The sequence below is a fragment of the Spizellomyces punctatus genome, assembly GCF_000182565.1.
Source record: "Spizellomyces punctatus DAOM BR117 chromosome Unknown supercont1.1, whole genome shotgun sequence".
Classification (NCBI taxonomy): Eukaryota; Fungi; Chytridiomycota; class Chytridiomycetes; order Spizellomycetales; family Spizellomycetaceae; genus Spizellomyces; species Spizellomyces punctatus.
Genome location: NW_015971537.1, coordinates 1,081,261 through 1,106,367, shown reverse-complemented (window position 1 = coordinate 1,106,367; position 25,107 = coordinate 1,081,261). Strand labels below are relative to the sequence as shown.

At 49.2% G+C, this 25,107-nt stretch overlaps 10 protein-coding genes across 10 annotated transcripts; 6 read left to right on the top strand and 4 right to left on the bottom strand.

The window, feature by feature from the left end:
- The first annotated feature begins 41 nt into the window (after positions 1 to 41).
- Positions 42 to 3,971, top strand: SPPG_00414 (uncharacterized protein). The gene is made up of 12 exons (XM_016748741.1): positions 42 to 772; positions 958 to 1,047; positions 1,125 to 1,187; positions 1,264 to 1,755; positions 1,819 to 2,382; positions 2,449 to 2,652; positions 2,714 to 2,964; positions 3,025 to 3,129; positions 3,191 to 3,319; positions 3,381 to 3,471; positions 3,538 to 3,636; positions 3,704 to 3,971. Exons 1-12 carry the CDS (start codon positions 59 to 61, stop codon positions 3,803 to 3,805), a joined length of 2,904 nt encoding a protein of 967 aa, XP_016612744.1. The 5' UTR covers positions 42 to 58; the 3' UTR covers positions 3,806 to 3,971.
- SPPG_00413 (uncharacterized protein) lies at positions 3,874 to 6,065 on the bottom strand. Its single transcript, XM_016748740.1, has one exon. It carries the CDS (start codon positions 5,950 to 5,952, stop codon positions 3,940 to 3,942), a length of 2,013 nt encoding a protein of 670 aa, XP_016612743.1. The 5' UTR covers positions 5,953 to 6,065; the 3' UTR covers positions 3,874 to 3,939.
- Positions 6,066 to 6,204: 139 nt separating this feature from the next.
- SPPG_00412 (epoxide hydrolase domain-like phosphatase) lies at positions 6,205 to 8,115 on the top strand (the record flags this gene model as incomplete). The annotated part of the gene is made up of 8 exons (XM_016748739.1): positions 6,205 to 6,320; positions 6,455 to 6,600; positions 6,662 to 6,775; positions 6,839 to 7,067; positions 7,128 to 7,168; positions 7,239 to 7,319; positions 7,398 to 7,612; positions 7,684 to 8,115. The coding sequence occupies 8 exons, from the start codon at positions 6,205 to 6,207 to the stop codon at positions 8,113 to 8,115; spliced, it is 1,374 nt and encodes a 457-aa protein (XP_016612742.1).
- Positions 8,116 to 8,158: 43 nt separating this feature from the next.
- On the bottom strand, positions 8,159 to 10,017 carry SPPG_00411 (uncharacterized protein). The gene is made up of 7 exons (XM_016748738.1): positions 9,546 to 10,017; positions 9,439 to 9,487; positions 9,220 to 9,380; positions 8,988 to 9,140; positions 8,786 to 8,927; positions 8,378 to 8,714; positions 8,159 to 8,315 (listed from the first exon to the last, which is right to left on the bottom strand). The coding sequence occupies exons 1-7, from the start codon at positions 9,610 to 9,612 to the stop codon at positions 8,232 to 8,234; spliced, it is 993 nt and encodes a 330-aa protein (XP_016612741.1). The 5' UTR covers positions 9,613 to 10,017; the 3' UTR covers positions 8,159 to 8,231.
- Positions 9,762 to 11,931, top strand: SPPG_08844 (uncharacterized protein). Its single transcript, XM_016756984.1, has 3 exons — positions 9,762 to 10,280; positions 10,353 to 11,632; positions 11,694 to 11,931. The coding sequence occupies exons 1-3, from the start codon at positions 10,155 to 10,157 to the stop codon at positions 11,842 to 11,844; spliced, it is 1,557 nt and encodes a 518-aa protein (XP_016612740.1). The 5' UTR covers positions 9,762 to 10,154; the 3' UTR covers positions 11,845 to 11,931.
- A 152-nt stretch (positions 11,932 to 12,083) lies between these two features.
- SPPG_08843 (uncharacterized protein) lies at positions 12,084 to 14,289 on the top strand. The gene is made up of 5 exons (XM_016756983.1): positions 12,084 to 12,258; positions 12,339 to 13,470; positions 13,552 to 13,571; positions 13,633 to 13,902; positions 13,973 to 14,289. Exons 1-5 carry the CDS (start codon positions 12,213 to 12,215, stop codon positions 14,170 to 14,172), a joined length of 1,668 nt encoding a protein of 555 aa, XP_016612739.1. The 5' UTR covers positions 12,084 to 12,212; the 3' UTR covers positions 14,173 to 14,289.
- A 182-nt stretch (positions 14,290 to 14,471) lies between these two features.
- On the top strand, positions 14,472 to 15,619 carry SPPG_08842 (uncharacterized protein). Its single transcript, XM_016756982.1, has 6 exons — positions 14,472 to 14,627; positions 14,698 to 14,795; positions 14,871 to 14,978; positions 15,037 to 15,137; positions 15,214 to 15,332; positions 15,412 to 15,619. Exons 1-6 carry the CDS (start codon positions 14,532 to 14,534, stop codon positions 15,487 to 15,489), a joined length of 600 nt encoding a protein of 199 aa, XP_016612738.1. The 5' UTR covers positions 14,472 to 14,531; the 3' UTR covers positions 15,490 to 15,619.
- Positions 15,620 to 15,665: 46 nt separating this feature from the next.
- SPPG_00409 (uncharacterized protein) lies at positions 15,666 to 18,322 on the bottom strand (the record flags this gene model as incomplete). Its single annotated transcript, XM_016748737.1, has 5 exons — positions 15,666 to 16,321; positions 16,384 to 17,709; positions 17,786 to 17,954; positions 18,018 to 18,190; positions 18,253 to 18,322. 5 exons carry the CDS (start codon positions 18,320 to 18,322, stop codon positions 15,666 to 15,668), a joined length of 2,394 nt encoding a protein of 797 aa, XP_016612737.1.
- A 346-nt stretch (positions 18,323 to 18,668) lies between these two features.
- On the bottom strand, positions 18,669 to 20,111 carry SPPG_00408 (uncharacterized protein; the record flags this gene model as incomplete). Its single annotated transcript, XM_016748736.1, has 6 exons — positions 18,669 to 19,324; positions 19,395 to 19,472; positions 19,535 to 19,690; positions 19,768 to 19,929; positions 19,994 to 20,033; positions 20,103 to 20,111. 6 exons carry the CDS (start codon positions 20,109 to 20,111, stop codon positions 18,669 to 18,671), a joined length of 1,101 nt encoding a protein of 366 aa, XP_016612736.1.
- Positions 19,747 to 25,107, top strand: SPPG_00407 (uncharacterized protein; the record flags this gene model as incomplete). Its single annotated transcript, XM_016748735.1, has 16 exons — positions 19,747 to 20,326; positions 20,408 to 20,536; positions 20,598 to 21,064; positions 21,134 to 21,669; positions 22,064 to 22,421; positions 22,502 to 22,584; positions 22,656 to 22,709; positions 22,773 to 22,827; positions 22,887 to 22,986; positions 23,049 to 23,133; positions 23,196 to 23,407; positions 23,487 to 23,605; positions 23,671 to 24,697; positions 24,753 to 24,828; positions 24,890 to 24,982; positions 25,048 to 25,107. Exons 2-16 carry the CDS (start codon positions 20,427 to 20,429, stop codon positions 25,105 to 25,107), a joined length of 3,435 nt encoding a protein of 1,144 aa, XP_016612735.1. The 5' UTR covers positions 19,747 to 20,326; positions 20,408 to 20,426.

The following is a 25,107-nucleotide window of genomic DNA, read 5'->3' as shown; positions in this document are numbered from 1 at the left end:
GGCTGGTCGTTGTCATTCACCTACTTTTTCTCGCCATTGCACTTTCAACTTTCTTTCAATGTCCACCCGCGACGTTCTCGCACTCATTGCCAGTGACCTGAAAGCATCTACTTCCGACCTTCTCCTCGAAACTCCCCCGCGCATTGATGCATCCAAAACATTCTCAACACTCCACAACTACATAACTCACCACCCCGTCTCCCCACCTACGTTCCATTCTTCTGCGGATAAACTCGCAACAGAACTTGTTTCTCTTTATCGCTCTACATTTGCCCCCAAAGATACCCAATCGCATAGGGGTGTGTACCGATTGGACTTAGAGCAGGTCGCGGGGGAGGATACAAAATTGCTGGTTCTGGTCGCATGGTTACAAAAGCTGTTGCCCATATATGATCCATCACGGTTCATAGCAGATTGGTGGGAGAGTTTTATGAAACCGGTGCTAACGGCAGGGAGATGGAAACCTTTGGTGGATCGCGTGACAAATATTACCGTTGAATTGCTATCTTATGAGCACTGGTCATGGGCCCAGAATATGGGAAATCTGCCTGGAATTGAACAGTTTCGACGTGCGATTGTGGGGTCCTACTTGGCTGAGCGGGCTCTGGTTTGGGAACGAGGGCAGACGAGTAGTAAAGAATACGGCCCGGGCGGCGTAACACCTTTAGCAATTTCCGAGCGGGCTAATAGAAAGATTGGAGCATTCTGGGATACCGTATGCGCAAACAATTTGGAACGAGTCCTGATGCAATTTGGGGTTGCAAGACCAAAGGTAATATCGTACCCAAAGCTGATTACCTGCAGATGATTCTGGGAATGATCTCATTACAAGAGCGTTGAGTTTACCAATTGCTGCCCACTTCTATCAAATATTGTCCAAGTGCTGGCAGCGTGCCCTATACCGCTTTTTTATTTCTTCCTGAATAAGAGGCTTGACATTGCGCATACTTTGCACAGGACTTTTTTGACTTGTTGAATGAATACTGTGTAAACAAGCAACATCGGATGCATGTTCTTGTGTTTCTGATCAAATTTGGGCGGCGTGAGGTATGTGGGGTGTCCAGTTTGAAATTGATGATGCATATATTGTTAACGTAATTCGCACAATATCGACATGATACTAGGAAGCACCACTCTACTATATCCACGAAAGCAAACTATTTCATACCATTTTGAGCAGTGCCATGGTAAATAGACGCTGACCGTCAAAACCGAATACCCGAAGAAGAGGTTTAACTTCTCGTTTCTATTATTGTGCTACAGAAAGATACCAATCCGGGAATTATATGCTCTATAGTAACGTTCCTCACCGTCCTCATGCCGTCAATTGTAGGACGATTAGTAGATACTCTGAACGATCTACTAGCTATCCTGCTGCGGCTCGTATATTGGGAATCCACCTATTCGATTGTTCTCAATCTCACCAGCAAACGATCGCATCAGGTCACTCATCGGTCGGAAATTGAAGAACCACAAGTAGCTGTCGATACTATTCTTACAGAGTATACCCACGTCGCGATTGCAGAATCCATCGAGAACTACTTTACGCTACTCTACGGTATTTTTCCCTGTAATACCGTAGAGTTTTTACGGGCGTTTTACGAGGTGAAGAGACCAGATTTCCAATGGCGAGATCAGAGTGGGGTCTTGAGTGGAACTTTTGAGCTTGCGGATGATCCGTTTATGGAGATGAGGAAACAAGTTGATGAAATGGAAGATATGGACTTGAATGATATTGTTGTCAAGAAGTTGATGGTAGGCTTCTGGCCGCATGGTTGTATGAGATTTGTTTACTTTCTGAATCAAATTCCCGATAAGACACTTTCAAAGTCCCACCGATTACATCAAAATCTTCTCTTTTTGACATCTCAGAAGGAGCGCGAAATGTCCAAGCTGGTTCAGAAGGACCCCTCTGACGTTATAATCGAAAGCCTAGAGCTCCGCAGCTATTCTGGTCTGCAAGCTGCAGCGAACGATAATAAGCCAAGTGCTGTGTCGATACATTCCGTTGAGGAAGGAAATGAGGAATCTATTAGACGGTTCACTATCTTGGATCACACGGAGCATGTCGCCCCCATTCTCTCTCCTGTGCCTAAGCTCAAGGATCGGGGATCGGAATCCATATTAGATGTGAATGCCGTCAAGTCCACCTTGCAGGGTGATGGTGCTAGTACCGCATCTGCTGAGGTCAGACAACCTACTTCTTCACGTGAAACAGAAGATGCTGTTCCTGGAGTGTCAGCCGAGCCTGAAGGTAGACCGATAGGGCCTCAAAAGAAGGTGAAAACGGTGGCGCAGGGTGACGTGGGCGAAGCTGGCGTTGACTTGAATGCCATTTTGAACATCAACCGCATATTGCGAACGACTATAATCGGTTATAAGGTTCGTGTTGTCGTTCGCTAGCAGTTGAAGCGAAGTACGCTAAAGGCAGAACGTCCTACTCTGTAGGATTCCCTGGCAACCCTCCCAACATGTACCCCGGAACAGTGTCTCACACCCTCCCATGTCGACATCCTCAAGCTACAGCTTCTCCTCCTTCTCAATGACATCAACTTCCAATTCTACTTGCGCTATCATCACATCCAATTCATTAGGAAACTCCGAAAGGACCACATCCAGGAGGAAGTAAAAGAGGCTGACCGACAATCTGTCGTACGTGACCAAGTCTGTCACATTTTCCTCATTCAATTTCTAATCAATATATGGCAAACAGTTCGAAAAGCTTAAAATCCAGAATCAAGAAATAAGTCTTCTCCACGATAACCTTAATCGTCAACGCCAAGAAGCCTCGTCCATCCGCGAGAGACAGCGGAAATATGAAGAGGAGCTTTCTAGGCGATTGCGTGTCGCTAAGGAGGAAGCGGTCTTGTTGAAAGCAGAGGTGGCGCGCTTGAAGGACGGGATTCGGAAAGGTGATATGGAAATGGATGAATTGCGGAAATCAGCGGGTGATGCTGATGCTAGGTGAGCGGCTAATGGAAATAAATACCATGGACGACTCGGTTTTCACCACTGTATATCCAGGATCTTCCAGCTTCAAACAGAAATAGATGTCACGGCCCCTGACTTGGAAAGACTAAAAGAATGCGAAGAGACCATTGAAGCCTTATCAAAACGAGTTTTAGCGCGGTAACGACTCATCCCACCATCTTCGTCTTTCAGTTGAAATTCATCTCATAGTGGGTGATAGGGAAGGAACTGAAGCCCAAGCAGAACTTTGGTCCCGCGAAAAAGACCAACTAGTCGATCGAGTGGTGGGGTTACAGATGCAACTGGCCGATGCGGATCGGGAGGTGGAGAAATTGCAAGCTGAAATACAGTGCGCTCATGTTCTAGTTTCTTTCTCACTGTGTTGGATTCTGACTACAGTTATGGCGCAGGACCCATGTTCAGACTGCTGGTCAGGCATGCATTAGGGCTAATCAACTAGAATTGCAGATGGAAAAGCTGGAGAAAGATGCGAAGGAACTGGTATATAGAATCATCTTCATTCTACTGCCACTGGCTCTTCCTCAAGTGTCGGGTACGACTGTTTAGGGCTCTACGGTGCAACTCCTTCAAACTAGCAACAGCGAACGGATCAAGGCCATTGAGGCTAAGTACGAGACCATCAAGCGGGTGAATCTGCAATTACAGGCACGTACGAATGCGCCTTGTCTGGACTACAGTTGTGTGGACTGACATTGTCCGTTACGACTCACAGGGAAGGATAGCGTCGTTGTTGATGACAAGCGAACTAAGGCAACCCGCGACGTTTTTGGAGCAGGAGGTGGCATTGCCTGTTACTATCGGGCGCTATGATTGAGCGTTTCCTATCATGAAGGCGCCCTCCCAATAAAATGAGGCGAGGACGTCCTACTATGCCCATCATCATCTTGGTAGTGAAAACATGTTTGTAATAACAAAAAGTCATAAAGCTATGTACAATGTGTCAAAAATCTACAGAGAAACTACCGTGCCATTCTGATAGGTCACCGTTCCATTCCCTCTCACTGTCACTGGATATGAATACTCAAGCGCACTACCCGACTGCACGAAAGCCACACGAACATAGTAAGGTCTCGTTGGGTTCGAATCCGCCTTCACGGTCTTCAAGTTAAACTTGCTTTCCGCCCCTCTGTACACTTCTACGTCGTTCAAAAGAAGGGAAAAAGAATCGTAGGGTAACCCATCGGGTATGGTTGACAAGGAGTCCATACCAAACGACCATTTCACAGTCCCGTTGGCAGCCAAGCCGGCCGGATCAATGGTAAACTCTGGCCGAGGAATCCATACGGCTTCATCTCCGTTCAAGTTCTGGAACGACGTGTCGAAGGGCGACGCTGGACCCCACCGTGCCAAACCCTGAACAACGAGACCAAGAAGGAACCCCTGGATCAGAAGCGTGGGACGGGTTTGAACAAAGCGTGTAAGGGGGAGGAGAATCACGCCGAGTGTATAATGATGGAGGTGAACGTGCAGGAACAAAACGAAGGGGAGGAGGAAGTAGGCGATTATAGCTAACCCATATCCAAGGAGGTATGATCCCAACACTCCATGTCGCCGCAAAAACCACAGTTGAAACAAGCACAATATCACCACCGCTGGCACGGCAACGATAAAGACTATCAAAGTCGTCGGTTCACGAAATGCGCGGGACGTCAGTCCGAAATTGGCTAGCGGTGCCGTTAGGATTTCCATGTGGAGGGCAAGATAAAAGGGTAGCGTAGTAAACAAGAAGGTGTCGATCGGAAAGTGTGGGGGTGAGGGTATAGTGTCCCGGATAATGACTTTGTACAAGAAGTAAGCGAATCCGAGTGTTACAAAGTATGTTCCCCACGCAGCAGCTGTCCAAGACTCGTCGTGAATCGGAATGCCAACAAAAATGATATGCCAGAAGCCGGCCGAGATGAGCGCAAAGAAAAAGGCACCCTTTGAGGGATGGACGAGGGGGAAGAGTGCAACGAGGATGATGGCGATCGGAAGGATGCCCCACGAAAAATCAGTGCAGTAAGACGAATCTACCGGCTTGAGTCGGTATGATTTAGGAAACCGAGAGTCGAACGCGAGAGATGTCATGCCGTTGGCAGTCGTGGAAGGGTAATCGGTAGCTTCACCCACAATTTCGACGACCGCACACCCTCCCAGATTTTTCGACACTAATCCCGCATGAATCGCACTAGGACAAATCCAGCTCTCGGCTCGATACACATCTGTACCAACTACCCACGGCTGCATGAAGCCAACCTGCGATGGTCCCAACCACCTCTTATTCTGATTATAGGTTAAATGACACAGAGAAGGACATCGGACAACGAAGGATTGATTTGAAAAGGGTTTGCAATATACGCCATCCGTTCCACATGTTTCAACATTCCAGGCCCATAGCTGGGTTGTGCAGCCAATGTAAGAAGGTGTACCCTCGATCGTCGTCGCTTTGTAATTGTTGAACAGAATGAGAACGGCAGCAATGATGATCCAGCACGCTACGTAGAGCCAGAAAGGTAACCAACGCCATTTAGATGGGACAATTGACATAAGGTTGGTGAGTTTCGAGCTGAGTTTGGGAAAGAGCGGGGCAGAGAGTTTTGGAAAGGGCTGGATTATTGCAGGGCGGATTCTCGCCTTGACCTCAAGTCGGCGAAGCCAATCTCTGCTCGATACTGGTTTGGCAAGGAGTCCTTGCTCAGATGCATCATTTGCGAACTGACCACCTGTTGATACCGGAAGTGGGAGTGCGACCTGAGACTCTTGGACCAAGTCAGCTTGGTTATCGCCAATCTCACCGCTCTCTCTGCCTCGCTCCCTCTCTCCATGCCTCTTCCGGGTACCATTCCCTTCCACGGTATTCACTTCCGTTATCAACGGTTCACCGGGGAGACCCGCGTAACTCCCATAAGCTGGCCCGTCGGGTCGTCCTTCTGTCCTCAACGAGTTCTGAGAATCGGCAACGTTTAGAGGTTTGGAAGACATACCCAACGTAGACGTCTTCTGCGATCGTTTTCCACACCCCAACTACCGTGCGGAATTTCTAAAGCAAACGCTCCAACGCCCGGTCTGCTCTCCTCCAATGCAGCGTTTGAAACTTCAAGGTTTGACGCTGGAGTTTTGCGGAACGTCCCACACGCCAGTTGCTTACGCGTTCCAAGGTAGAATTCTTACCCGCCTTTGAGTTCCAAAAGGTCGCTCGCCATCTGTCCTCCCTCATCACTAATAGCCAACGGCATGTTCAAGGCAGTATTTTTCGATATTGGTGGGGTATGCGTGCACAGCCCTTTGGAAGGCATCCGCAAGTTTGAACGGGAACGAGGCATCCCAGAAAACTATCTCAACGTCGCCATGTAAGTGATCTCATCCCCTTTCCCCCTCTCCCCGCCAAACTGTTGTAGATATGGTCAGCGTAGCGTAGAGATAGGTCATGTAGATATGAGATAGCTGTCCTGTCCTCGTTTAATTTGTCGACGGTGCTTTACAGCCAATCCCGTGGCGAAGGGGGAGCATTTCAGAAACTTGAGCGTGGAGAGCTCCCACTATCCGACTTCTATCCCATCTTTGGACAGGAATGTTCTGACCCAGGGAACAAGCAAGCATATGTGGAATATCTGAAGAGCAAAGGAAAACGTAGGTTGTGTGCGTTGGGCAAGAAGCCTCATGCCGTGAAGCTCACGTTGCTCCCACTTAGCGATCCCAACCATACCGGATGTAACGGTAGACGGCAAAGAGCTGTTTACCTTCATGATGCAAGAGGCCTCTAAAACAGATCCCATTGTTATCAACGCCATTCGCAAATTGCGAGGTGATCCTCTCAGCTTTTACCTTTCACACGGTTTAGCCCTCCTTGCTGACCAGCACTCGATAGAAAGCGGCCGCTTCAAAATCGCAGCTTTAACCAATAACTTTCAAATACACGGAGCTGAAGAGGAGGCAACATTTGGCAAACCCCCTCCAGAGCTGGTTCAATTGTTTCATGAATACATTGAATCTAGTGTAGTTGGATTGCGAAAGCCAGACCCGGAGATCTTTCGGTATGCGTGCACGAAGATGGGTGTTGAGCCCAAACATGCAATCCTATTGGATGATATCGGACCGTAGGTGTTGGCTTCAGATTTAGTTCCATTGTGGCCCTCCCCTGACGTTTTACGTTGTAGTAACCTGAAATCAGCGCGAGAAGTCGGCCTGGCAACTATCCGTGAGTCCTCTCCGCTCTGACGAGACCGAATTTTGACGACCCATGCTCAAACTTCTTCATCATCTCCCAGGCGTCGTTGTAGGCAACTCGGTAGAAGCAATCAAACAACTAGAGTCCCTGACCGGCATCCCCCTCCTCGACTTAGAAAAAAGTAAATACAAACTCTGAACCCCATCATCAATAAGACAACTCAGTAAACGCCCCTTTTTGTATAAAATCACAATATAAGAACCCCTCATCACAGGATCAACCATGCTGTACATCGCCCCGAACAATGACATTCTTGAGTCATGCACGGAAATATCGCATTTGGTAGTGGATGATGCGAAGACGTTGTCCCCTCATCAGGAGATTGAGATTCCGGAGTTCAAGGTTGTGGATCAAAAGATGTTGAATAAGCACATTCATGAACTCTTTCCCAAGAGTGAAAGCACCAGTTCTCATGTTAGAATTTTATCCCATTGTCGTGGTTCCTTGAGGATGTTTTGTGGTTGATCTCCATGTATTATTTACAGGCACAGGAGCTGTCAGACGAAGCCTACCTTCAACGCCACAAAAAGCACGAGTATCTCGAGAAACGGATGCGAAATCGCGAAAAAGAATACGTCCGGCATCAACTCTACAAACGTCGGATGCTGGATACTGGATCTTCCGTTCCATCGAAAGCACCTCCTAAAGCGGCAGCTCCTTTACCACGATTAAAAAGCGCCTATATACTACAACCACCGGCGCAACTTGGAGGAAACCTACAGACGCAACAGAGCGAGGCGAGAAAGGGGACACGAAAGCCTCCGTTTAGGACAGTGGGAGCGACACAAGGACGGAGAAGTTTGCGCCTGTCAATGCCGTTTGGATATCCTATTCCTGTTATGAGAAAGCGGTCATTTGAGCGGTCTGAGAAGTTATTGGGAATATTGAAGGAGCGAGGAGTGGCGGTCAGCCAGTGAGAATTGAGAAACTTTGCTCAGCTGGTCCTGGTGCAAGTTTAAGTCGGTCTATAGTGTTTGGTTTATTGCGGCGTCAGTCGACATGCACACATAGCATCCTCAATATACACAATATGCTAGTCCATTTCCAGTATTTGCGCCTGCTGCGACGAATGACCTAGTGCTGACGGTGGTGGGGCGAACAGTGATTTCATCATGTCCTATACGAATACGAGGATATTGGTTACGTGCCTAACCCCAACAAACGACATTGGTAACATACCTCTAAAGGATTCGATACTTTCTTTGGTCCCAGTCCAAAGAATACTTCGCCAATCTTATCCACCATATGCACTAAAAATGAATCAAATCCAACCACAGAGCGGTATTGATTCTTCAAAGATGTAAACTGTTCCACAGCCTTGCGCTGCACACAGAGCAACAGGAACTGGGTAAAATTGATGAGGGAGGATTTGTACAAAAAGACTTCAGGTGTAGACGCGTCAGTAGGTTTGAAGGGGAGGGGAATGCCTTTGGATTCGGGGTCATTGGCTTTGAGATCTTTTATAAACGTTTCAAAGGTGATGTTGGCGTGATGGATTTTCTTTAGCACCAGGGATCTACATAGAAAAGACGGGTTTGAATTCCGAGGACAAGACGGCATGTTGCAGTGATCTGGGTTAGAACTTACTGTAGAACAGCCCGTGCAATAAAATAACCTCTGTCAGGAAAGTAACCTTCTCCCGACCATTCCCATATCATATGCCCAAGGGCTTTTGCACTATCAGTTGTCCCGTATATGAAGTGATACTCCGCATCATAATATTGTTTTTCTACCGATACTTCTTTTAGGGCGACATGAGATAAAAGCTGTATTACCATGAATGCCTTACCTTTATAGTATCGGGATCCAAATGCATGATGCATCAGTGGGTCGCCGGCGGGACACGCACTGTGCTTTGCCGACCACCTCAGGCACATTCTTACATATTGATCACATTGCTCGGTACGTAATGGAAAGTCTTGGAAAAGATCAACCACTCTCGCTAGAAAATTACCAACCAAACGATATGAGACCACTCTGGCAAACTACCGGCCTTTTTCCCGCTCCCGCCCCCAGCTCACCTCTAGTCTTATCATCCACTTTCAAGCCTTCAGAATCATAGATATCCATCATCCGCTGAGCAAGGTCCTCCGCACTACCGAGTTGGTCGTGCTCCAACATATTTTTCGCCCCTTGATGCAGCAGCTCCAGCGCGTCGTCGAACTTTTTCTGCTTGAGATACCTATACTGCCATTTTTAACAGTCTGTCCCACAACATAAGACGCCAAAGCTGATATTACCTCTGACAGACCGAGTGGTACATTTGGTGTGCTTCGTAATAGTTTCCATCTGAGTAAAAGATCATGAGTCAAAACCTTCCCGCGCTAGCCCACAAAGAAAGACATGCCTTGTACTGATTTCGCAAGCTTCTTCAGCACGCGCCCTACACCACCTCCTCCAGCTGTTGCAGACATTGTCGGTGTGTGTATCAAGTAGGATGATGGGGGAAGGTCCCGCAAAGTGGTCTTGGCCGCCGAGGGTGACGTGGTGTTGCCATAGCAATTGAACACATCGACCCTTTGGATGCGTTTGTTGAACTTTTATTCCAGTTGGTTTAAACGAAAGAATAATGGGCGGATGTGCCGCTTGTCCAAGCATCTACCTTTGAATATTACATGGCAAGTTGTTGGGCACCCAGCAGTAACGGCGATCAGATCGAGATGATGTCTAATGTTCTGAGGATATTCCATGATCTTGAGCTATGTAAACCTTGTGCAGCGCAGACCCTACCATAGCTGATCGGATGTGCTGCGCTACGCTGCAAGCTGTTGACCATTTATGACGAGACAGCACTCACCTCGTTCCATTCAATGGGTTTGTTATGGTCCTGCTTATGCAAGTCTTGATACGCCCAAACCATCTGGATGTAAAAACAAAAGGCCAACGGCGTGATGACTCATACGCGAAAGGTCTTTGGCTGGGCATTGTGTTCATTTCCAATCTTTAGACATCAACGATGCGGCTGCCTTTGCCTTGTCGGGTTGCTATACTTTGCAATAGGCGCTCTTTTTCCTCTTCTGTCCCTTGTCTGTCTGCAAGCGTAGAAAAGACGCCAAAGGCATCCACCACCAAGAGTGATAGGGTTGGTTCATGCATTGTGGTTGTTCGCCTTGTAAACTCATGTAAATAACCCTTTTCTTTTTTCTCAAATTAGCAACTCATTCTCAATGTTCTCAGTACATTGCCATCGCAGCGAGAGGCCAGACATTTTCTGAAAAGATTCAACCAGGTGCCACAAGAAAAACAGCAGAATGCGGATATTCACTATAGAGATCTTGTCGCCGCTCCTATTCAACGCGCAGACGAACTCTTAGCTGCTTCAAAGAGGCAGGAACATGTGGGGCTAATAAAAGTAGACGCATCACTGACGGAGGTGGAACTGAGCGCATTTGCGGGAACCTTAGTTCAGCTGCAAAAGTTGGGATTGACACCGATTGTAGTCATCGAACCGAATTCATCGGCAAATCGCACAAGGGTGATTGAGGACTTATTTCGAGTAGTCGAGGCCATTGATGGCGCTGGTGGAAAGGCAATGGCTCTCTATAGTGGAGTGTACGAAACAAAGGATGAAGGGAACGTATCCGTCCAGTTTCGTCCAATCCAGACTGTCATAAGTCTGAATCAGATACCCGTCCTTGCACCACTCGGACACGCTTCAGCCAGGCTCACCACGATCACTTCTCGAGATGCCTTGGTATCCCTCTCTGCAGCCCTCGCAAACGACACCCGCTTCCGGTCTCCCGTGAAGACCATCTTTGTGAACCATCGTGGGGGGTTTACCGTTCATGGTCGACCAATCGGGTTCGTGAATTTAGAAGATGAATATGATGACCTTCGTGCAGCACTATCTGATCAACATGGCGGGGCACAACAGCAACTAGACGATTTAGAAACTGTTCGCACTGTTCTGTCCGTTCTGCCGTCTTCATCATCTGCCATCATCGCGTCCCCCGTGTCATCCGCAAGTTTAATCTCCAATCTTATTACCGACAAACCCCTGTCTTCCACTTCCTTTGACCCAACATCCTTCAGCAGCTGTTTTTTCAAAGATGCGAATGGTCCCAACACCCCAACCGTCCTACGGCAGGGCCTTCGCGTCCAGTTTCACCCATCCCTAGCAACGCTTGACTTGAGGCGACTCCAAGTACTTTTGGAAGCGTCGTTTCAAAAGTCATTAGAAGCGGACGCATTCTGGAAGCGAATGGATAATGTTATGGATGGTGTCATTCTGGCTGGGGACTATGATGGCGCCGCTATTGTCACCAATGAACCGGATCCAGATGGAGTCGGGAATCCTATAGCATATTTGGACAAGTTTTCCGTTGCCCCAACAAGTCAGGGTATTGGCGTTGCGGATATATTGTGGAAACAGCTGCGGAAGCGATACAAGGATTTATCATGGCGGAGTCGTGCGGCAAATCCAGTCAACAAATGGTATGTCCATTTAAACCTTTTGCATCGGTTAAGGATGCTCGTTGACTCTAGCTTTTTACAGGTACTTTGATCGCTCAGATGGAAATCTTAAGCTTCCTGGTCATTACTGGGTGCTTTTTTGGTATGGATCACAAGGAGTGAAGAGGTTGAATTCCTACAAGGAAATGGCACGAAATATTCCGGCGTCGTTTTTGTCTCCACAAAAGAGTTGACATGGGGAAGCACGCTTTATATAATTGTATTGATATATATACTATCCAATATTGCCCAAATCTGTTCACTCTGCCCTTGTAATGCTCAACGCACACTTTATACTATCAAAAACAAAAAGAAAAAGCAGCCGATCGAGCGATGCGCTCAGGCGACCAGCGAACGCGAATCAAAAATGGGGTGTTGCTTACATGGCGCGTTTCCCCCTTGGATTCTACCCCCATCTCACGCGGGCGGCAAGCTTCAAAGCCACTTTAGCTGATCACCATCTAGTTTGTGATCCGGATCATCTGGCGATTGAGGAACACGCGGCGGAACGCAGAGTGTTGGTTGTTGAAATCTACTCGTGCTTTTATTATTAATTGCCAGGATGTCGACGAGGGCGACGCGCCGGGGAAAGAAAACGACGCTGGACGGTCAGTTGGAGATCTTCCCATCGGTAGAGGGACAACCGATACAGTGGGGAAATCGTATTTAACACCACATTCCCTACCAGGCGTACTCGAAACCGAAGGCAGCACAGTAACGTCCACACGAGAGACAACACCTGTTGGCGGTGACGGACCGATCGCCAACCGTACCCGTCGAGGCTCAGCGGCGAGCACCACGCTCTCAGATCTCATCGGTAGTCCCTCTCGTCGTGCTGCGTCCGAACCGCCCAGCGACGTCCCTGTCCGGCACTCTCTGGCGGGGTCAAGGGCATCAACCAGACAGTCGAGTGTGACGCCGAGTATCTCAAGCCGAGGAGGATCTGTAGAGCCGGGGCTCGATGAAGATGAAGAGCTCGAAGAAGAAGAAGAAGCTACAGAGCTTGTCGATGCCGACATCAACTCTATTACAACCACATTTGAGTTTATGGGGCCCCATGGAACAGCATTAGCTGTTCTTGGCGTTCCCGTTGTGACACTTGCATTGCAGCTGCTGTGCGACCCAGTGAAGGGATGCCCTTCATCCAATTTTTATGAATCGCCTCTCGCGTACTTTACTGATCGCATTAGCCATGCGACATTTTTCAAGCTCGAAGCAGTGGCTGCCATTTTTGGTTGGATGATCTTTCAGGCTCTTTTGTACGGATATTTACCTGGAACATATATTCAAGGAGTTCCATTGCCAACTGGCGAACGACTCACCTACAAAATCAATGCTTTTGGATGTATGATTGCCACGTATATTGCTGCGTACGCCGTTTTCTCCGTCAAAGGTCTTGGCCCTTTTCTGTGGGTAGCCGATAACACCCTACCTCTCGCCGTCGCTGCAACTATTTACGCCATTATCCAATCGGTCCTCCTCTACGTTCTATCTCACCGCATTCCACCCCATGGGCAGATTTTGCTGGCCAAGGGAGGTAACTCTGGGTACCCCATTTACGATTTCTGGATGGGAAGGGAACTCAATCCACGTCTGTGGGGATGGTTTGACCTCAAGTATTTCTGTGAGCTGAGGCCCGGATTGGTTGGGTGGTCTGTACTGAACGTGTGCCTTGCATGTCGGCAATGGGTCAATTTGGGCGGCACTCTGACGCCTGGCATGGTGATGGTTGTGCTATTTGAAGGATATTATGTCATTGATGCGCAGTGGAATGAGCCAGCTATTTTAACTACGATGGACATAACTACTGATGGATTTGGGTGCGTTGCACGGTTTCTTTTCTGGTCGGAAACAAAGGAACACATTAGACTAACATTCTCATGGTATTTGTTCTTGGCCAGGTTTATGCTGACTTTTGGAGGTAAGGCTATTGCTCATTATCTCATGTGTGCTGTTTAACTCAGCCTCAATCTTGAGTGAAGATCTCGTCTGGGTTCCTTTCAACTACTCCCTACAAGCTCTTTACCTTTCCCGCAACCCAGAAAGCCTGTCTTCCGCCGCCGTAGCTGGCATCTGCCTCTTACAGCTCTTTGGAATCTACATCTTCCGTAGTGCCAATTCCGAGAAGAACCTCTTCAGGACCAACCCCGACGATCCTGCTGTTCAGCATTTAGAGTATATTCAGACCAAAAGAGGGTCGAGGCTACTTGTCAGTGGCTGGTGGGGTTTGGCTAGGCACATTAACTATTTTGGTGGGTATCAGATTGGCTTTGTCTGTTGTCGTTTCACTCTTGATGATACTTATCCCTCGGCATCATGCAGGCGACTGGCTTATGTCCTTATCTTGGTGCTTAACAACCGGTTGTTCTTCCCCGATCCCCTACTTTTACTGCATCTACTTTGCGATTCTTTTAATTCACAGGGAGATTCGGGATGAGCATAAATGTAGGAACAAATATGGAGAGGATTGGGAGGAGTATTGTAGAAGGGTTAAGTGGAGAATTGTGCCGTATATTTGGTAGATGTTGGATTCTTGCTTTTTGAATTGCGTTATTGTCTCTTCCCTGGGGCGGACTTTCTGAGAGATTTGGGACAAAAAAGTAACTTGAATAAATTGGGATATTTTTGAGATATCATAACGTATCGTTGAGCTATCTTGTCAATAAGTGATTCCTTATGGCTGTTTCCAATCCCTCCATCCTAGCCACCTATTCAACGGGAACAGTTTCCCAGTAGTAATAAAAGCTCACGTTTATGTGTTCAAAACTGGGAGTGTCGAATTGCTTACGCGCGTCTCCCTCAAAACTCCGACACCCAAAGACTTTCAAACTGTTGACGACCAGTAACAGAGCAAGCAGCACAGATCACAACCAACTCAAAAATGGAACGCAACTTTCTGCTCCTCAAGCCTGACACATCCTCAAATGAACCAGCCATAGTTTATACTCTCAAACAAGCCGGGTTCAAGGTTTTCAATGTAGGGTTTCAACACTCGTCGCCTTGGACAACACAAAACGCAATATCTGAAATTTCTTGTGTGCTCATAGAGAAGAAGAACGATCCTGACATCCGAGCAAGCTTCCGAATTTTATAAAGAGTGGCGGGACGATCCTGATTTTGGAGAATTGATCGTGTACATGACCAGGTACACTACCTTGCACCTCTGTTCCATCTAATTCCTGATGATCTAAAGCAAAGCCATTGTGCGCTGAATACGTAGCGGCCCTGTGGTGGCACTGGCTCTTCATCACTACACCGGTTTCGAAGTCCTCCGCAAACTCGTCGGTCCACTTGATCCCGCTGTGGCCAAAACAGATGAGCCCGAAAGGTAGGCCATCAGGTGCTTTATTGGTGATTGGTCGTTTTGATCAATGATTTGGAAATAGCTTGAGAGCGAAATACGCAACAGATGAACTCCGGAATGGGTTTCATATGAGTGAGACGAAAGAGGCTGTGGAAAAAGACTTGTCGTTCTTCTTTCCGGATAGTGCGTATAACATATTTTCTTTGCGCGCGAGCTGTCCCGTATGATAACTTGTACATTTGCTTTGGATGTAAAAAAGCCCATGTAGTGCCCCTCCCAACACCCGAAGACGCCAAACTTATCCTAGAAACTACCGTTTACCCCGTGCTGTTACAAGGTCTGACACAGCTGTGCAAAGAAAAGCCAGCAAATCCCACAGTAGGTTTTCCAGTTTTTGCTGTAATTGGGCAGTTTTGGAATCTTGTTTTATTCACCTGATCCATTCTGTGCGGGATAGGCCTGGTTGGGTACATGGTTGCTAGACAATAATCCCAACAAGCCCAAAGTGGAGGAGCCCCCGGAAGTAGTCGTTTAGCTAATGTTGGGGGTATTGCTTTTTGTATAGATTATGGTGCTAATTGTCATTTGTTGCTATGCTTGGTGTCGGGTCTCTTTATTTCACTATACTTTCCATGACACCTTTTACTTATACTAGGAGATCTATCGACTATCTTTCTATCTAGTGAGGTCTAATTCTGAATGATGAGCATATTACTGCTTGCGTGTGCACTTGGGCTTGGGTGTGGGGATTGGGTAGGACCCAGGAGCTCCTCCAACGGGAACGCCAGTGGGGGTACCGATCGGGTATTCGACTGGAGAGCCAGATGGGGTGCTGGTGGGGTATCCAATTGGGGAATCAGTAGGTGTCCCGCTGGGATAAGGAACTGGACCGCCGGTTGGCATACCAGTGGGGTATCCAACAGGCCCAGTCGTCGGTGTCCCGCTGGGAGTCGGCTTCGCTTGGCCACAGCCCGTCTTCAACAATTCGGCAGCGACTTTCCACGCACCGGGCGGGAAAAACGTCTCCTCCGTAATATCAATCCGGCAATCGGCAGCAGCATATGAATATTCAGCTGGCAGGTCCTTGCGTTTGCTGTATCCAACACCCGCATTCACACGCCACAATGACACTGAATGCAAAAATGGTTGCGGGGCCAATGCATCGTTCTCCAATCCGATGCGCTTGAGATCATCAAAGAGCTGGGGAATATCGACGACATTTCCACCCGGGAAAGAGGAGAAGGAGAATGGCTTGGCACCAGCTTCGCCTCCTTTGACAAACACTTTGACGCCTACTTCGTCATGAATCAATCTTGCAGAGTGTGCACAAGTGGATCCGCAAAGTCCATTGGTGAGGACGACAACATCTGTACAGATGCACAATTTAGCATTTCTCGAGATGAAAGTCTCAAAAAAGTATAACACTCACTTTCAACTGGGAAGACGGGGGTAACGGGTGGGGGAATTCCTGTTGCATTCCAAGCATTGTGAGGGCGTTTTGGATCCGCAATTCCTCCTCCGTCGACAATTGAAACAAAGTCCGAGTACTCTGAAGTATACTTTCCAAACGTTTCCTTGTGCGTTTTCAAAATCAGCCGGTTCAAATCTGCCGAGGTGAGACTGAGTCCAGTAGCTGGGTCAACGAAATTCGATGGTCCAAACATGGTCAACGGGGTTGTCTCATTCAAATCCTTTTCAAATGCAGCTGTCATGAGCTTCTTTAGGAGAGGAGTCATGCGGAATGTCGCTACATCCCGCTTAACATTTGGGAACAGGGTTGCAACTGCGAAATATCCAAGGTCTCCCCAACCGCCGCCATTGTCGGTCCAGTCAAGAATCAACCGTTTGGCACCCTGCGCCTTCAACTGCTGGATACCATCATAAACTTCCATGATGAAAACGTAGAAACAAGCACCAGCCGGACCCCCAGTACCGATGTTCGCGGTCGCCTCGGGATCTTTGAGCTTGCCAATACACTCGCTGTCTGGAAAGCCGTCGGAACTGTAGGTGGGCATGGCTGCTACGCCCGTCTCGGCGTCCACCAGAAAGAATGATGCGTACATGCCGTTCTTGACGGTTTTGGGAAACCCGTTCCCGTAAGATCCGTCGGTTTTGTTTGGGTATACGGCTAAACCAGCAAACTGCTCCGCACTGTACTCTACTGTTTCTTGCTCAGCAACATTGATGAAATCATTATGAGTTATAGCAGCAACATCCCGTCGGGTAGGGGCCCCAGTCGGTTGTGGACGAATGCAAACATTTTGATAAAATGATGTACTGTCCGTAAAGTTTGCCTTCAAAGTTGGGGCAGCAATCGCAAACCAAGGGACGTCTATCTCGGTTGTGTTTTTGCCATCAGCAGATCGAAGCGCCAACTTCCGGGTCGCCTCTGGGACAGGGAGCCGAGAGCGTGAGCTTGCAGCACCGACTCGAGTGGTGATTGATCCGTCCGCTGCGACACCCTGCCGGGATGTCACCTGGTTGAATCGTGTCTGGCTGTCCTTTGACAGCCCAATGAGGCTGTCACCAAAGGCCTTGACCCAGGCAATAGGATCTTTCCCGTCGATGGCCGTGATGGTGGAACCGACGAGCTCCTTGGGATCAACCTTGATGGCTTCTTTGATCTTGGCGGCCCAGATGGCGTCGTTGGGAGCGACGAGAGTACCGAGTTGGACAATTTGTTTCCCGTCCTTGCCTACTAAAACACGGTACGTCCATGGGTGACGGAACGTGAAGGCGGAATGGTAGCAGTAGCCTGAGCAAGTGCAAGACATGTTAGCATCGGGGTTGCTTACGTAACGGCCAATGGCGCGGAATGTCCTACTACTTACTCGAGTAGCCGGTATGAGCATCTCCCAGGTCCCGAAAGAGGTTGTTCAAATCATCATGAAACTCGCGATCCGTCTGATAGTTTTTTTTGGCAAATGCATCCAAACTCTGCAAGAGGTCGATATCTTTCAAATCCCATTTGCCTCCGTCAATGGTACTGGCAATGGACGCCTGTCAAAAGAAAACGAGTCAGCAGGAATAACTTTCATAGGACATGGAAACGACATGACATACCATGTCAGTAAAGGAATATTGTCCATCTACCGCCTTACGAAGTGTGTCCACAGTGGCAGTCCGGATTCTTTGATCGAGAGGGAAGGAATCAAGGCAATCCTTGACATTCTTGTGGTCTATCCACCCGCCAGTCAGTTTCATTTGAGCCGCAACCTGAGCACAGCCATCGCTGCCTACATCGAAACTCTTAATAACATTGTCGCTGTCTGCTGCAAAAGCGTTCACAAAACATTACCAGGTGTGGGGGCAGCATCAACGCTCAAGGCAGCCAAGCCGACCAATGCCGCTATACCAGCCTTGATCATTTTACCAAGTGACAACCTGTCAACGGGGGAGGGGAAGCCCCCCCATCCTTTTATAATTCTGTTAACCCAACATCCCCGTCAAATCACCAATGTCGCACTCCCCGTCCACGGACGTCCATCCGCGCAATTACACAGAAAAAGTCAAAATCGAGCGATAGCGCTATAAAAAAAAACAAATCGTGATAAAAACAAAGCAAATTGCGCCCAGCAAAAAACGAACACAATCTGCGCTCACGAGAGACAGTATCGCATGACTGTGCCATCCATGTGCACAACTGTGCCACAAAGACGGACCACGCGGGAGTCAAAAAGTCTAAATTTTTGTGTTTTGAGGAATTTCTATATTCTACATGAATGATATGCTACTCGTACCGCCCGGTGCTTGCTGGACGCGGATATGATGTGGTCTGCCATTGGATTGTGGTGTAAGAGGGGAGCTATCGGGGCTGTCGTCCCCAATGACAATTTGGCTACGGTGAACTGGAGGAAGCGCTGACTGATAGGCTAATGCACCTGGTACAAACTCATCATCCTCCTCTTCATGACGGTCTTTCCAACTCGGTCGACGTCCCGGCAATTGCTCTCCCTCATACAGTTCAGCAGCCTGGAATCGCTCAGTCAGGGATTGTATCCCCTCTTCGGTCTCATCGTCATATGGCCCAATGACATTCGATCCTCGGGGTGATATGACCATGCGCCGTCCACTAAATGACCGCCCATCCGGGCTTCCACTGCCACTTAGGTCCAAGCTTGAAACACCACCCGGTGGTGCTCGCGGTTTGATGGATGGTGGAGGAGTCATGGGTTCGGTTCCTCGTCCTGCTAGGTCCAACGTCGTTGGACCGCCGGGTGCATGACGGGTCCGAATGCTTGGAGTATGTGGAGGTGAACCTGCACCCGCGAGACTAACAGTTGCTATCCCTCCGGGTGCAGCCAGAGTTTTGATTGACGAATGAATTGGCACTTGGCCAGCTCCGTCCAATGTCAACGAGGTTTTGCCACCTGATTTCAATGCAGTTTCAGGACTCAACAATGTCCCACCATTTTACTCTACACGCATGAGTACACCCACCTGGAGGGGCAATGGTTCGGATGTGAGGCGAGACAGGTACCTGCCCCGAACCATCCAAGTTCAGGGACGTTTTACCGCCTACATAGAGATAACCATTAGAGGTCGAGATGATCGTCATGGTAATGACGCATCAAACGTACCAGGCGGTGCCATTGGTCTGATGGAAGGCGAAAGATCCAATTCTCCGGCACCATCTAAACTAACCGAAGTAATCCCCCCTGCAGGCTGTATCACTTTTATCGACCGTGTCATATTTGGCGTACCACCGCCAGCGAGGCTTACAGATGTTTGGCCGCCTTCAAAAGGACAGAGGTTTACCAAAATAATAGGAAACAAAAATGAAAGGCCACTATTTTGAAACTTTTTGACCAACCTGGCGGAGCAGCCAGCTTGATTGAAGATCTGGGTGCCTCGGGTGTAGCACAGTCGGTGAACAAGTCCAAAGAGCTTCGTCCACCCGGACTATGTAAGATACGTCGACTCGGCACAGGGGAAGGAGGGGTATCGGCAAATATATTCCCCAGGCTATCGCCACCTATAAGATATTCATTGAAGGTTAAGCCTCTTACGGATATGCAATGTTATCTGACCATTCGGACCTGGGGCAGAAACATGTCGGCGTCCACCTGGTGAAAAGCTCTACATAATGTGATGTGAGAGATAACGTCAAGCCGGTACACAATACATTACGCTGAGCAGCACACGTACCATATCCATACAGTAGACATTGACATTCCTTTTGCAAAAACAAATGGAAAAGACGAATGGGGAAGATGGCAGAAGCAACGAGCCGTCAACGGAATTGGTTCGAATGTGGCAAAGTCACCTTTTGAATATTTCGATTTCGTGCGCTGACACGTTTTTGCTTGCACTCACGACTTTCAACTGCAGCTCCTACCATCGTTTTGGCAAATCTCGACAAGCAGATTAGTGTAAGTGACGGACAGATACAAGACATGGATGCTGGAATCATGGTATGTATGGGCATATGTCTCACATCTTGTCGACATTAGGATAACGGTCGCAACGAGAATGTCTGGAACCGTCAATATTCTCGACGACATTTTAGGCGACGAGGATGACGAGCTAGACTTTGACTACTCTGACGCCAAACATCCAAGGACAGAGACAGCTGCATCAGAGTAAGCATTCCTCTAAGTATGTTTGGCTGCATAAAATACTGACGCGATCGTCGTCTTGCAGAAGAAGAACGCGCAGCCAATCTCCTCCTCGAAGTCACGGTGACGGGAGATTGTCCGCTAGACAGCGGGATCCTCCACTTTCAGCATCAGAAAGATCTTATAAACGTAGTCGAATTGAGAGAGACGAACCTATCGCACGACCCACTCGATTGAGCGACGATGGCAACGCTCCTCGGAAGGTTGGAGATCCGGGGGACAGGGAAATGGAGCGTTCAAGAGACCGAGAAAGAGAGCGAGACCGAGAGAGGGAAAGGAACAGGGAGCGGGAGAGGAGCAGAGAGAGGGCAGACACAGACAGGCACCGGGACCGTCGCCTGAACGACAGGGGCGCCAGACAGCCGCGGGTGGACCGTGGTGTCGATCGTCCAAGGTCTCCGAGGAGGTCTCCTCCGCGCAGAGAGCAGCGTCCATCAGCGAGAACGCCAGTGCGCAGTCATGAATCGACGGTGAGCCAGGAAAGGACAAACGGTACGGAAGCAACATCAGGAAGCACCTCTTAGTTCCTTTCTTATCCTTCTCCTGATGTCGTCTCCGTAGATGCTCCCAGACAACGTAGAGAGGCGGACATGTATCCAGAGGTACGAGATGCAGTCAGATCTACACAGCCAGTTGAGAAGCGTGGTGAGTCGGCAACGTCGTCTCGTCGCACTCCACCACGACGACCCGATCCCCGAGAAGATCATCAAGCTCTTTCACGTCCTCCGCGGGACTCAGGTAGAACTCCTGTTAGGGAGACTCATGAAAGCCGGGACCGTCACCGTGATGCTCGTGACGATGCTAATGGCCGACAGAAGGCAGCTGGCACACGGGACCGAGAGGATGTTGAAAGACCCGAAATTCGTCAGTCTTCTTCGCGTTCAGTCGCATCGGAGAAAGATTCACATTCTGCTGACAAGCAAGTAGGTTCGTCATTGCCTCTGAGGTCCGAACGACGAGCCCCTGCGCGTGATATGGTACAGGATAAAGTCGGTCGCAATCGCCCAGCTGATCCCGAAGATCGGGAAGATAGGCCGCTCGGCCGCGGAACGACGTCAGACCAGCAAAAGCCGCACCAGGTCGAAGAGCTCAAAAAGGTACAGATCACGATTGCGTATTTCCAGCAACAGTTTCAGCATGTTTTTGGGCTGGCCGGTTTGGGTGGGACGGCGAGAAAGCGTTCTGGTTCAGAAGTCTCTGGGACCGGATTTGGGGGGAAGCGAAGGTACTGGGTGGCGCTGAGGTTAGGGGCGAGCGGTCGGTGATGCGTAATCGTGCAGAGAGCCGCGGCGCCCGTACCACATCGCTGTGCTGAACCGGCTGAATCGCAGCAAATGCATGACCAATGACAGTTGAGACGCTTCAGGGTTGGGTGGGCATGTCTGGCAGGGTCTGAGGCGTCTGAGCAGCGGTTTGAAAGCACTGCAGCATCAACTGACGATTTGCCTACGTCGAACCATCACTTCCTCGGTGGTACTTCTCTATCTAAAGGAATCGAATACACGCCAATCGTCCGCACCCCAGGAGACGGCGACGGAGCTTTCAGATGTCGCCAGTGTACCAGTTCTCGGCATGCATCCGGACCGAGCTAGAGCGCTGGGGCTACTTCAAGATCAGGCGCCACCCGCAACACCGTCGCCCAGTACGAAAGATACCGGATCCAACAGTCTTGCCTTGCCCAAAGCCACGGGGAGCGGAGAAGCTCGCGCGTCAGCAATCACTGAGCGCTTGGGTCCCAAAGTCGAACCTTCCGATGCTGCACGGAAGCGAAAGCGTGAAATCGCGGAAAGAGGCGCGGAAACAAGACCCCAGCGACCCCGAGTGGAAGGTCCACCTCCTCCAGTAAATGGTAAACGTGACGATACTGTTCCTGATATGCTATCTCCTCGCTACGGTACGAGAGCGTTGACTAACTCATTCGATCAATAGAGGATGATAAAGCCGCAAAACCCATTCGCTACTTTGTGCTGATAAGTCCCAATTATGACATGATCAAACAGTCTCAAAATACAGTACGTTTCGTGTCGCGCATAGCTTGTTTGCGGCTGCAGAATTCGTCTGCTGACACGATATTCATATACAGAACGCTTTTGCCACGACTCCGGCGATTTCAACAAAATTGAGTGAGGCATATCGGGTAAGTGTGTCTGCCATCTTGCATTATGGGGACGTGACTAACTCTTTTCGGTACTTACAAAAGAATTCTCGGGACGTGATGCTGTTTTTTACAGTAAAGGGTAGCCGACGTTGGCAAGGTAGGGTGGTTTTAGCATTTGTTTCGCGTCTGAATCATTTGACCGACATTTTCCCTCAGGGTATGCCAGAATGACGACCGATATTGGTGGCGTTAGTGGTCCTGGAAATGATTTTGGAGAAGGTTTCGACAAGCCTTTTGGCACAAAGTGGTCTGGAATGTGAGGATTTACTGTTTGAATACCCAACTGAGTGTCCTATGCTGAGTTTTTTTTTTCCCAAGTGGGGATATTCATCAAGGCAAGTTAGCCCCTATCATTAACAGCTTGGCCGAGGGCAAGTCTGTGAAGCTTAGCGACGACGGGGAGGTACGTTCTTGAGGTTCCTAGTCAACCCCGTGTTCTGCTAGTTGCTTATGAGATGGTGGTAGGAAATTTCCGAAGATGCTGGCAATGATTTGTGCCGTCTTCTTGATGAAGAATGCAAGTATGCTATGTCTCACAAAGGAGCACCGGCGAATCCGATCCCACCTGCTAGAGCACAGTGGGACAGGTTTGTACCTCGTGGCAGAACGCCTACTGAGAGGGCTCCTCCTCTGGGTGTAAAACCGTCCTCTGGAGATCGATATGTGCCTGCAGACAGGTATGCGTTGCGACAAATGTGTCTCTTTGTCTATTACGTGGACACTTCTTCACACAAATATCTCTTGTGATCTCTCTAGGCCGGCAGCAGCAACACGGGAGGCTGGACAGGAAAAGGCGACTGCGTTTGTGACCTCCACTCCTGGACAGCCAATGATTCACCCTTCCAGACTTGCTCAACTTGATCATTGGGACCCAGGTACACCAGATTGAGGTGTCGTGGTCTATGCGTATTGCCATCTGTGTTAATCCCTTTCAATGCAGCCCACGAGAAAGATCTGTCGCGGCGCATTGATGAGAATCCCCGGCAGCGACTTCCAACTCCTGCTGACGACAATCCTTACCATTATGATCCAAAAGGAGCACCCAATCGCAGGGAAATCTTGCGAGGACAGCCAGCGGGCAAGGATGTATCTTTACGTAGAGATGCACCTGTACGCTCCGATCAACGGCCTGGTCGAGATGATGTCCGGCGGGATCACCCAGCACGTGGCGTGGAGGATTCGGGGCCAGTAGGAAGGCGCGAAGGAGGCGAACAATCCCGTAATACCGAGGTTCCAATTATCAGAGGTGAACCTGCTCGCGTTGATGACAGTGCCCGCCCGCGTAGGGAGGAAACGCCACGACGTGGAGATCCAGGTCGTGGAGACAAAGGGTCTCAAAATGGGAATCAAATTCAGGGTGGAGATGCTCCTTTTCGCACAGATGAAAGACCACGGCGTGAGGACAATGGTGGAAGAGTTGATGAACGTCGTAATGATGACTTACGTGCAGGTAATGGCCCACGACGTGATGATCGCAGAGATGAAGGTCCACGCAGGGGTGATTCTTATCGGGGCCAAGCGTTTCGTCGGGACGACGGGGATCGTAGAGATCGTGCCCCACTGCGAGAAGACCGTAGGGTAGATGATAGTTTCAGGGCAGGGAATTTAGCACGCCGAGATGATCTCGCGCGTCGAAATGAACCGATACGCCCGGATCAGCCTTCAACGGCCAAAGATGTATCTCTTCCACGAGAAGACGACGTACGTAGACGACCTGAACCACGGCGAGAAGAAGGTTCACGAAAAGATGAACCACCACTCAGAGATGAAACGCGTCAAGACGAACCTGTACGGACACAAGACGCGCATAGAGCAGAGCCCCCGCGTGGAGACTCTTTCCGCCGAGAAGAGATTCCTCGCAGGGACTCATACAATCCGCGCCATGGTGAGGATAGTGGATCAAGAGTGGTGTCTCAAGAGCGTTCCCGTCAGGAAGGAGAACGTCCAAGGCCAGACCGTAATGACGGGTAAGATTATCGTATCGAGACTTTTGGACGATTATATTGACAATGAACATTACAGGCCGCTATCTCGAAGAGGTCTTGGGGAGGCACATGGCAGACGCCAGCAGCAGCGAATGGAGCCATACCCTCCACCTGTAAGCTTTATTTTTGTACGAGATAACTAGTGCACATTTTTCATCTATCATACTTTTATAGAGAATGCGACATCCTCGGGACGGACCATACATTCCACCTTCGATGGGTCACGGCGTGCCCCCTTATGGATACGGCCCTCCCCCTGGACCCATGGTAACTTGCGGTTCTCACCATGATTTTTCGGACATGGTTCTCACCTAGTTCTCTCATGGTTCTAGGGCATGCCATATCCACCACCATCCCATCCACAACAGCCATACCGCAATCGGCGACGCTAA